The 12199-nt window shown below is 33.5% G+C and overlaps 1 protein-coding gene across 1 annotated transcript in view; it reads left to right on the top strand.

Annotated features, from left to right (window-relative positions):
• Positions 1–12199, top strand: part of DHX40 (DEAH-box helicase 40) — a gene marked incomplete at both ends in the record, with an annotated part of 36741 nt that overhangs the window by 8728 nt on the left and 15814 nt on the right. Inside the window, 5 exons of the mRNA XM_084237952.1 lie at positions 5294–5393; positions 7722–7808; positions 7948–8130; positions 10592–10672; positions 11316–11473. Coding sequence (XP_084094078.1) covers positions 5294–5393; positions 7722–7808; positions 7948–8130; positions 10592–10672; positions 11316–11473 — 609 coding nt within the window. The remainder of the gene's footprint in view (positions 1–5293; positions 5394–7721; positions 7809–7947; positions 8131–10591; positions 10673–11315; positions 11474–12199) is intronic.

Genomic DNA, 12199 nt, shown 5'->3' with positions numbered 1-12199 from the left:
TTTTTCAAGTTTCTCATGCATCTAGGGGAAGGAGAACCCCACAGAAATTTGTGAACTGAAATATATGTTACTTCATAAGTGACAAATATTTGCATGGAATCAGACAATTTTAGTACTGATGGTGATTAGCTAATTCATTGCTTTCTTTTAGCCTTTTTGGGGTGGCAGTATCTCAGATTCTTTTAAAAAGATAATGAGAAAGACAGCTTCTTTCTCTAGAAATAGTGTGTATACACATACACACCACACATATATATTTGCATAATTGGACTTTTAACTTTATGATAGAGGCTAAATGATTGCGTTAACATGGTCAATCTGCATTTGGTGATTGGTTATTTGTCCAGTAGTAGGGCTATAACAGTTTATGAGTTTTCAGTATGAATGAAGAAAAGGAGAAGAACTCACATTAATGTACAGTGTTTTAAAAGAAGAAAAACTGCTCATTTAGATAATAGCATAAACCCCAAAAAAGGTTTTTTTCCTTCCCTTCTACTTGCAAAACACAGATACTATCTCAGTGTGGCAAGTACCTAGACTTTGATTTTTGTCAATGGTATTTTCCTTAAATGTTAACATTAAAGATGGGGGGGGGGAGATGTGGGGGAATAAGACTAGGAAGCTTCGCATGAACACTTTTTCTCTATGTGGAGTCTCCCCAAGTGAGAAAATGTCTCCTTAGTCTTATAAAGAAATAATACTTTTTAAAAAGTCCATAAGGTAAGAAAAATAATTAAAATTACTCAGATGTTCCAACAGGATCTTTTTAAGATATTATTTGATATTATTTTGAGTTATTTTGTTCAGAACTCTTTCTTTACACATTTAAATATTTTTTTGTTTAGTTTTCTTTTTTAACAAAAAGTGGAATTATGTTATATATGCTTTTATGTTTTTCTTTTCTGCTCTTTGTAGAAATTTTAGAAGTATAAAAAATTTAACTTCTCACTATGTAGGAATTAACACAGTTAGTGTCTCAGCATATTTGCTCCTTTTAAGAAAAATTCCTCAATTGAGGGAAAATGGTAAAGTTCATTTATAAATAATTTAAGCTGTGTATAAAATTGTGAAGGTAAAAGTAAAGAAATCACCTCAAATTTCTTCATCCAGAAATAATCATCTGTTAACATTTGGAAAAAGCACTACTTACCTGTGTGTGTGTGTGTGTGTTGTGTGTGTGGTGGGGGTGCATGTTTACATAAAGAGTGATAAGTAAGTAGGTGGGTGGGTTAGTATTTCTATCAACCAAAAAGTAGAAATACTTTTTAAAATGTGAGATTATGATACTACTTATTTTAAAAAGTAATTTTACTTGAAGTTACCTCAAGGAATTTTTGCTCCTCAAGTAGAATCTTTACAACATGAAATAATATTGTATGAAAGATTGCTTTAGGTTTAAAACAATGAAAAATAATTAAGAAGCTGAAGTTAATATCTTTATAAATACATTTGATTAGAGATCTAATCTGAGGACATTAAGTACTTTTACTCTTCTAATCCTTCCCTTCTGTGTTTTTTTTTTTTTGTTGTTGTTATTTTTTACATTGTTCAGATAAATTCAGTGTTCTCCATCAATCCTTTTACCATGGTTTTTCCCATTCCTAGATTACATTTTGGTTTTCCATTCCTAAATTACTTAGATTGATTGGATTTTAACTTTTTTTAAAGTAGGATTCTTGTGCTATTTTCTCTTCCATGTTTGAGAATGTCTGGCTTTTGCCTTTATACTTGAACTACATCTTGGCTGGGTTTTATGTTCTTGGGTCATACTTTCTTTTCCTTAGAACTTGGTAGACGTTGTCCAGTTGTCTTCTGGCATTGAATATTGCTGCGGAGAAGTCTGAGGCCAGCCTGATTTTTTTCCCCTTCCTTGTAAGTGATTTGTTTTTTTTCCTGTCTGATTGCCTAAAATTTTCTATTATTATCCTCAAAGTTCAGTATTTTAATTAGAATATTTTTTGGTGTTGGGAGTGTTAAAATTTCCTGGAATTTGATGTGCTCTTGTAAAAATCAACTTTATGACATATAATTTAATTATAATGTACCTGTTTTAAGTATACAGTTCACTGAGTTTTGACAAAATGTACATACTTGGGTAACCACCACCACAAACTAGAATAAGAACTTTTCTGATGTTCTTTTTGTTCTGCAAGTCCAATTTTTTTAATTTAGGGAAATTCCCTTGTGGTATATTTTTTAATATAATGTATGTTCATTTCATGGTTTTTCTGCTTACTGTGTTGGCTTGTACCGTCCATGTTTCTTAGCTTCTTTTTCACTACATGTATTCATTATCGTTGGCCTTTTCTCTATGTAAAGAGCTTGATTTTCACTTGTGTTAGTGAGAGTTCTCAAGATATTTTTGACTCAACAAATAACTTCAGTAATGGAGTAGAGTTTGAGCTGAGCAGTTTTGTACCCTTTATTCTGCCCCTTTGATTAACAGTATTTGTTTATTGCTTCAAGTTAACCTGCATTTACATGCATGTTCTCGAGTCAGAGTTGAGTCAGCCAAGTTTTTCTCCTACCTCTCCCTCACTCCTTCTCCATCTCTATCTCTATCTTTGATTTATTTCTGCCTTGGGATCTATTTGGAAGAATTTGGGACAAGAAATTTTAAGAGGTAGTGGACCTTAGCATATAATATGTCATATACATCTGTCTTAGGAGCATTGTTCCATTAAGACTGTCGAATGGTGTTTCCTCAGTGCTCTGATTTCTTGGTGTACTTTGGAGCATCCTTCTGCTTCCATGCTGATTTTCTCCTCCCTCTGTTGTTAAGCTATCCTAGTACCTTATGAGGTACACTGGGATAGGTGGGATAGGTTATATCAGAATCTTTTATAAGTAGGATAATCTTTTGTAGGAGGTAAACAGGACAATTTCTGCATCTTAATGAAAGTGTTCAATTTCTCTTTTCTTTCCTGGAGAATGAGATCTTGCTCTAGGATATGTGTTTAATATTTTTCCACATCTTTATAAATAAAATTAGCATGTATTTATACCTGTAGAATATAGTGTTAAAGTGTGTTGGTGAAAATGTAAATGTGAAACAAATGTGAGCCTTGTCAAAACATCAGTTTCAGGACTTTTAATTGACTATGGTGAGCAAAATGGTAAATGAAACAAATTTTTCGGCAATTGAAGACTAAAACAAATAAGGTACTTTTGAGATGGATTGATTGGAAAGAAGATTGGATTATAGATAAATATGTTAAGAAAGGACATTGCTAATTTATGTAAATTTTTAGACTAAAGTTGAATTTTGAAGGTAGAGGGATCTTACATATTATTTCTACAATGCATTTTTTAATTTATCAATTTATTCAACAACTATTTATTGAATAGCTTTCTATGGGCCAGGCACTGTTCTAGGTACTAGAGCTTTATCTTGAGTTAAAGAAAATCCTTGTTTTCATGGAGCTACATTATAATAGAATAAGTAAATAATAAATGTATAAAGTTGGAATTGCAAAGTTGTAGATGATATCTTTAAACCATCTAGAAGAAATGAGCTATCTAAATCTAAGAAATACCTAAAAAATAATTTTTAGCACTTAATGTTTTTCATCAGACTCTTCAAATCTGAAGGAAGTAGGCCTTTCTGGAATTATTTTTGGATTTACATCAGAACTTCTCTACAGGTATCTTAATAAAGTGCTTCCTAGCACCTCTTTCCTTGTGAATTAAATGGAAGAATAGCAACATTACTAAACTTGGTTTAAATTTGCCTGTCACTGTGTAAATTTTGGGCAAGCTACCCGACCTCTCTGGGCTTTAGTTCTTTCATATATAAAATGAGATGTTTGGCCTAGTTCTTTATTTTGAAATTGTGTTTATTTCTGCCACTCCTTTTCTCCCTTGTAACAGTTAAATTTTTGTCTGTTTTATATGTTGGGAACACATGGATCTTTATAAGATATTATTTGACTGCTGAAAATAAAACTAGATTGCTCAGGTAGCAAAAATGACTATTCTAAACAAATATCAGCATATCATATGGAAATCAAATGCAACCAGGCATTTAAAAAAAATATACACACACACTACTATTCTAACTTGTAATGTGCCATAATAAATACAAAGTTAAAAGTTCATAGGAATTTATGAAAAATATAAATAGAAGTGCTTTTTATATCCCAATATACTGATTTGTTACTACATCGAGTGATTACTCTTATATTTTTTGAGATAATAGAAAGAGGTGATTCACCAAGGACCTCGCTTTGAAGTCCCTTGACTTCTTTAAGTGATCTTTTACTTCATTCACTTCAACCACTCATTTAAAAGCTTAAGCTTACATCTTAGAATTTGTCTCTACCATCATTTTTTATGTCAATTTTAAACATCTTTCTGCTGATTTCTTTCTGGTTCTGCCAACTCACTCTGTTGTTTCTAATTCAATTTTTGGAATACAAGAGACCTGTCCTAAAGCATCCTTCACATATCTCCTCTCACTCACACTGTAATCATATCCTTATAGACATTCTTAACTCTCTTGTTTTACTCTGTGCTTAACCTGGCAAGAGAGCAAGTCTGGCCAAATCCATCTTTCTTCTTATGTTACAGCTAGGCCTCCTAAAACGTAGGAAATTCCAGGAACTGTGAAGTAAGTTCTCTTATAATTCTCCTAGATTAGTCTTTATTTTCTCTCTTTAGATGAACTTTCACTCCATATATGTTAGTCATTTTCCTGTGGTTTACAGTTTATTTTTCCTCTTTGCAAGAAATTAACCTAATCAGTTTTATCATTTCTTGGATTTTATCCCAAATTGATTGGAGTATCAAATTGACCCAGCTTGGGTGAGATGTTTATCCTTGGTGCCATAAACTAAGGCCAGAGGGGCAAGATGTCATATTACAAGCATTGCTGCTGGGGCCTAACCTTCAGAATGTGTTGGGTAATGGAAAATGAATGTGGTAGTCACGAATTGGGCATACACTCCCTCAATCTAGAGTCTGTGGATGGGTTTCAGAGTTACTGAACACCCTAAAATTGTTTGAAATTGTGTGTATCTGTGTACATATGTGCTTTTTGATGGAGAACAGACCCACAGGTCTTAAATATTATCAAAGGAGATATTTATGATCTAGATTTAAAAGACTCTATTAGGGCTTATGTTAGCAATAATAATCTGATTCCATGGATCTCAAAATCTTTTAAGTAGAAGGTGAAGAAAAAAATAATTTTTGAAGAGAATATAATTTATAATGAAAAGAACTGAGTTCTTCAAAACTTGAGTTTGACAAATGCACATTGTAAATTAGTATTTTCTCTTTATATATATTTCAGATCAACAGAGGCGAATATTTTTGCCACCTCCACCTGGAATTAGAAAATGTGTCATATCCACCAATATTTCTGCAACATCTTTGACAATAGATGGAATCAGGTAGCACAACTTTCAAATTTTTCTTAAAGCCAAGGAAGCTATCATAAAACATTACTGAGTTTGCTTTTCTGTGCCCTTCACTAATTGCCTTCTTGTCTACTTGTCGTCAACTGTCATTTTTTATTATTGATTGTTGAAAACAGAAAATGGTGTAGGGGGTACACATAGTATTCCTGTTCATACTTATAAATTGTACTTGACAACTTGTAGCTTTCTCTTCCCAAATTAAAGAATATGCATAATACTTCATGACTTTCATTTGAAAAGAAGCCAAACCTGTTTTTCTGTATTCCTGTTAGCAGCATATACCTGCACTGATAAGATATGCTCTAGTAGCTCCACTTTGGTTGAGTAAGTTTTATATATCTTAAGTGTTTACCTGGCGATATTGTTTACCACTTTTTACCTTTTTAATTCATTGTGAAAATGAGCTATGCTCTAGAGCTTTTATTTTTTAGTGTAATCAAAATGCCATCAAAATTTTGAGTAAATTTAGTAGTGAAACATTTGGAAATTTTCAGTCTAGTCTGATAGCTGATGTGAAGTTTTTTTAAACCGTTAAGCTACATTCTTTAATTTAGATATTTGTTTTTTACATTTATTATCCTTAGCTAAAGTCTGTCTCCCTGCCACAGGAAGGGGGGGCATGAGTCCCAAAAATCCTATTTATTTTTTCTGGGTAAAGTGATCTGCTAGATCTGAGAGGAAGTTTAATTTCTTCTGCTTTTCTCTTTTACTTTAAAAATAATAGTTTCACTATGAGTTTAGGGGAACAACTCTCCTAAGTAAGTTAACCTTTGTAATTTTCTGTTTTCAGCAAAGGCAAAAGTCATTAAATGGCATGTTTCAGAACGTTCCCCTAGAGAATAATATTTACTGCTATTTCTAACTTAGTTTTTACCTGACTTAATTTTTTAATTGGCTTAAAATGGTATTATAAAATGGTAGCTGAAATTAGGTTCTGAACTTGTTACTTGGTAACCTCTCAAATGGTTAAAGCTAACTTTCAGGTTTGTTACTTTAGAAGTAAAATTTACATAATTTACATAAAGTACAAAATTTACATAACAATTAAAAGTGAACTACTGGCCTCCCTGCTGGCCCAAGGCGTTAAGTCTCAGCACTATCTAGGGTCAGCAGCCACTGAAGCAGAGTTCAGTCCCAGCCAGGGAGCTACCCACATGGTGCAGCAGACCTCTCCTGTCTCACCCACTGCTTCCCTCAGCAGTGTATTTCAGTCAGTCTGCCTGTTCTGCTCCCAACTCTGTCTCTGGTGAATCCTCTCACCCCCTGCACCTCTGACCTACACCCCAGGTCTTGCATGCATAAATAAAATAAATCTTTTTAAAAAAGGGAACAGGACCCCCTGGTGGTGCAAGGGGTTAAGACGCAATGTATGAAGCTGTCCGCAGCCACTGCAGCCCCAAGTTCAATCCGTGGCCAGGGAGCAACCCACATGGTGCAGCAGACCTCTCCTGTCTCGCCTGCTCCTCCCCTCAGCAGTGTATTTCAGTTAGTCTGCCTGTTCTGTTCCCTACTCTGTCTCTGGTGAATCCTCTCAGCCCCCACACATCTGGTCTGTACCCCAGTTCTTGTATGTTTAAATAAATCTTTAAAAAAAAAAAGGGAACAACTATATGCTATTTATTACATTTACAATGGTGTGCAATCTCCACCTCTGTCTAGTTCTAAAACATTTTTATCATACCAAGATAAGACCCCAAGCACTTTAAGCAGTTACTTTACATTCCCTCTTCCATCCCAGCCCTTGGCAACTACCAGCCTGCTTTCTGTTTCTTTGACCATCTTATTTGAGATATTTTATAAATATATAGACTCATACCATGTGATGTTTATGTCTAGTTTCTCTCACTTAACATGATTTTTTGAGGTTTGTCCTCTTTGTAGTATGGATCAGTACGTCATTCCTTTTTATGGTTTAATAATATTCTACTATGTGTAAATATCATAATTTGTCCATCCATTCATCCCTTCATGATGGACATTTACATGGTTTTACTTGTATGAATAATGCTACTATGGACATTCATCCATCTATATTTGAGTACTTGTTTTTAGTTCTTTTGGGTATATACTTAGGAATGTAATTTCTGGGTCATTTTGTGTTTGACTTTTTTGGAACCACCAAACTGTGTGCCACCATTTTATATTTCAACCAGCAATGTATGAAAGTTCTAATTTCTTGACTTCCAAGTGAAGTTATTGTGTAGTGGGTAGTGTGGTAGAAAAGGAGAACTTAAAGTGGTTAAAAATTAACAAGTCTTTCCTTATTTTTTTAGAAACTTAACTTGTTTTCATTTTCCCTAGATACGTGGTAGATGGTGGTTTTGTGAAACAGTTAAATCATAACCCGAGATTAGGGTTGGACATCCTGGAGGTGGTTCCAATTTCAAAGTAAGTTTCTCTGTCAAGTCCCCGTCCCCTGTCCCCTCACCCACCCAACAGAACAGTTGATTAGATAGTCTCTAGGAGTAGGAAGTTAATTACTTCAGAAAACATTTTGAGGACTTTGATTTTTTTTTTTCTCCTAAAGGAGTGAGGCGTTACAGCGAAGTGGCCGAGCTGGCAGAACTTCCTCAGGAAAATGCTTTCGGATCTATAGTAAAGATTTTTGGAACCAGTGTATGCCTGACCATGTGATCCCTGAGATTAAGAGAACTAGTTTGACATCTGTAGTTCTGACCTTAAAGTGCCTTGCCATACACGATGTCATAAGGTATGTAGACAACTTGGAAGAAAGGAAAATTTATTTGGGTGCAGCTAGGTTATGCTTCAGAAATTCTTTTGAAGTATTTTATTCAGACATCCCTGGAAAGTTGATGCTAACTTCTTTTCAAAGTTCAATTAAACTCAAATAAAAGATTTTTCTACATAGCTTTACTGGGATTTGATCCCTTGCTCATATTTTAACTGTGGCTTAATGAGGTACCTTGTACTAATGTCTATTGGTATCACTAAAATGACCACTGTTTATTTGTAGTGAAAGATACATAATGACTTTAATAGTAGTCGGAATTAATATTAGGTATTATGGGTCACCTGCGAGAAATTAGACTCAACAGGTTATCAGAAAATTATGGGGAAGTTGAATGTCTTGATTTTCCCATTCAGGAAAAAGGATGGATTGTGGTGACAGCTGCCTAGTAAGCTTTAACATTGGTTCCTAGGAATTTCTGGTGTTGTTTATTAGGAAATGGTTTGACAGAATTCAATGGTGATTTATAATAATTAGCATGAATCAAAATGGTTCACAAAGAATGTCATTACAGAAAATTTCCGTTTCAGTTTGGTCAGGACCATCCATATAATGGGATCTCCACAAGAATTTATTAATGATAACTTGATGTCTCGTTTTCAACACAATATTTGACAGAATTACTTTTGATAGCTTTGATTTTTTTTTGATACTTTTGATTTGAGATGGTAATACTGCAGAATAGAGTGTAAATGCCAAGTAGCCAAATCCAGAAAGTATTGATTAATTGCTTAGTGGAGCCTAGATGGAGGTTTTATTGATAGTGTGCTGAACTTCACTTTATTATTCAGTAAAAATATTTAATAAAAGCAAAGTCATGATTATCAGAATCTAGAGAGTGTTTTGATACTGATATCGAATGATACTGGTTAAAACCAAAATTTAGAATGATCTCAACAGGTCAGACCTGTGGGCAAAAATCAACAAGGTAAAATGTGAAAAGGTAAAAGTCTGAAAAGATACATTAAGATGTGTCTTATATAAGTATACTGTGTTTTGGTTGCACTTTATGGAAATTCATTTGGAAAAGATCAGAAATTACCAGATCACCACAAACTTAATACGTGTTTGGATTTTAAAATTCTACCGGCATAGACTTTGGTTATATTGCTAGACTGCTATGTCTACATGACTAGGAATTCTAGTTCTGTGTTTGTCACTCAGCATTTGGAGATCAGTTTTCAATATCACCTTTTTTGAGGAGCTTCACAAAATAGAGTTTTTCTGAAAGACGATAATTAGGTATAATTAGATCTTTTAGAAGCCAAATAATAAAAGGAAGGCTTGCCAGAATTGGTAGTTTGTATAATCAAGGTAGGACTTTCACATAGAAGAGGAAGCTGACTGTTTTGGTACTGCTCTAGACTCAGAGTCACAAACTATGGTCTAGACTTACTGGCCATTTTTTTGTACTTAAAATTTTATTGGAACACAGTCACACCCCTTCATTTATGTATGACTGCTTTTGCTGCAACAGCAGAGTTGTGTGATAGATCACATGGTCTGAAAAACCCAAAATTGTTACTGTCTGGCCTTTTATGGAATGTACTTGAGATTCTTGCTCTTAAAGATATCAGGACTTGTTGGAAGAAGTTGTAGGAAGGCTGACTTTAGCAATGTCTACAAATTTTTTGTTATTTTTAAATAGGAATGGGTTTTTGTGTAAACTATTGATCCTTTTGTTCATTTTTGGACCTTTTTCAAGGTGAGAAACTAGAATATGTGATTTGATTTGGCATTTTGATATTTATGGTGGAAAAAATAATCCAGTGCAGATAAATTTAAGTAGTTATTGTTCCTATTTAAATATGTATTTTCATGGTTGGCTATATGCTATTCTGCTATCCTTTGAGAATATTACTGTTAATAGTCTTTATGTTCATCAATAATATTGTGGTTATGTAAGCTGTACCCTTTTTTCAGGGACTGAAGGCTGAATTATCTTAGGAATGAATTGGCATTGTGTTTACCACTATTTTCAGCTGCTCAAGAGAAAAAAAAGTACACACACATATTTAAAATAAATATGACAAAATGAGTATACTTAACCTTTTATCTAAAACAATTTTGAGGTACTATTAAATAACTTCTAATTTTTGACCACTTTTATTTTCACTATTTTATAAAAATGTACTGTGGACTATAGAACAGAGTAAACTTGATACTGGCTTTGGAGGATGGGGTAGGATTAAGATAAGTAGGAATGGTGAGAGTCTCCTAGGTTTATTTTTAATTAAATAGAAAAGTGTTTGAGAAAAAAATAATTTCTTCTTGCTGAATGCTGAACATAGTTACAGAGTGTTTAAAAAAAAATAAAAGGACTTGAAAAATAGAAGTAAAACCTTTTAAAGAAATTTAAAAGCCTCTGTAAAGTTTATGTTCAGAAAATGGAATCTCATTTATATTTCCTTTAAACATACAGGTTTCCCTATTTGGATCCCCCAAATGAGAGGCTTATTTTGGAAGCTCTTAAACAACTTTACCAGTGTGATGCTATTGACAGGTAAAAACTTAAAAAGCAACCAGAGAAAGCTCCCCACCACAACAGAGATTGACTATATTTTAAACAGGATTCTTAACACTTTTTTTAATCAGTAGAAAATAATTTGTTTGAATTGCATAGATTATTTTACTTGAAGTTAGGAGTTGTGCTTAGTCTTTCTTTATCACTATTCTTAATTTAAAAATTGTAATATAAAGCTACTTTTATTTATTATTAGTATTGTTTAACAAGTAATTTCTGAAAACTGTTTCAATGCCAAACATTACTCTATGTTCTTAAAAGTAATAAGAGAGCCAGAGTCCTTGTTTTCATGATTATAGAAGGGAGAAAGATTTGGTAATTATTATTCTCTCATTTCTTCAAGGACATCTCCATGCTTCTGAGCATTTTGTATTTTTATCTTACTAATTTATTCTAGCTCATTGTTAATTTTTTGAAGGTATTGGCCCTTCATAGCAAGGAATTTATCACCCCTATGTTTCTCTTATCAACAAACACAGTGTGTCTTGTTTCTTAAATTGAACTGAATTTGTGAAGGTGATTCAGATAATATAAATTATATCTAATTTATTCTGAATAATGAATGTTTCATTTGTACTCTTTCAAAGTAGGAAAGACTTAAAAAATTTTTTTTTATATTAAGGAGTGGCCATGTAACCAGATTGGGTTTGTCTATGGTGGAATTTCCTCTCCCTCCACATCTTACATGTGCAGTAATAAAGGCAGCTTCTCTGGATTGTGAAGATCTACTACTTCCAATAGCAGCAATGTTGTCTGTGGAAAATGTCTTCATTAGACCTGGTAATACATTTATTAATCAGTTTTTGTTTTAATTAATAGACTTTCTTCTTTTAATTGAGGTAACATGGATTTGCAACTCTGTATATGATTCAGAGATCATACCTCTGCAGATGTAGGCTAACTGCGCCACACCTACCACCAGGTACCCTGAGTCCTCCACCATAATCTGTTGAGTCCGCTCTGCAATTTGCTTCATTAGGCTTTATTTTTAGAATAGTTTTAGGTTTGTGGAAAAATTGAGGGGAAAGTACAGAGGGGCTCATATCTCCTCAACCCTCTGCGGATATATACTGTTTTCCATATTATTAACAGCTTTCACTACTATGGTACATTTCTTGCTATCAGTGAGCCAACATTGATATATTACTGTTATTAGCTGAAAGGGTCACTCTTTGTGTTGTATATTCTGTGGGATTTTAGAAATCTGTAGTGACCCGTGTCTCTACATATCAACTTCTGTATCCCTTCCCTCAAGCCCCCTGATCTGTTTATTATCTTATCTGTTTATTATTACCATAGTTTTGCTTTTCCCAGAATGTGGAATCATACAGTATTGTAGACTTTTCATATTAGTGTCTTTAACTTAGCAATATGCACTTAAGGTTCTTCCATATATTTTTGTGACATGATAGTTCTTTTTTTCCTAATGCTTAATTATCTACTGAATGGAATTTGTTTATCCACTCACCCATTGACAGTCATATTGGTTACTTTCAAGTTTTGGCA

Source organism: Talpa europaea (genome assembly GCF_964194135.1).
Source record: "Talpa europaea genome assembly, chromosome: 7".
NCBI classification, from domain to species: Eukaryota; Metazoa; Chordata; class Mammalia; order Eulipotyphla; family Talpidae; genus Talpa; species Talpa europaea.
The sequence above is the reverse complement of the archived record's forward strand: the minus strand, read 5'-3'. Positions and strand labels throughout refer to the sequence as shown.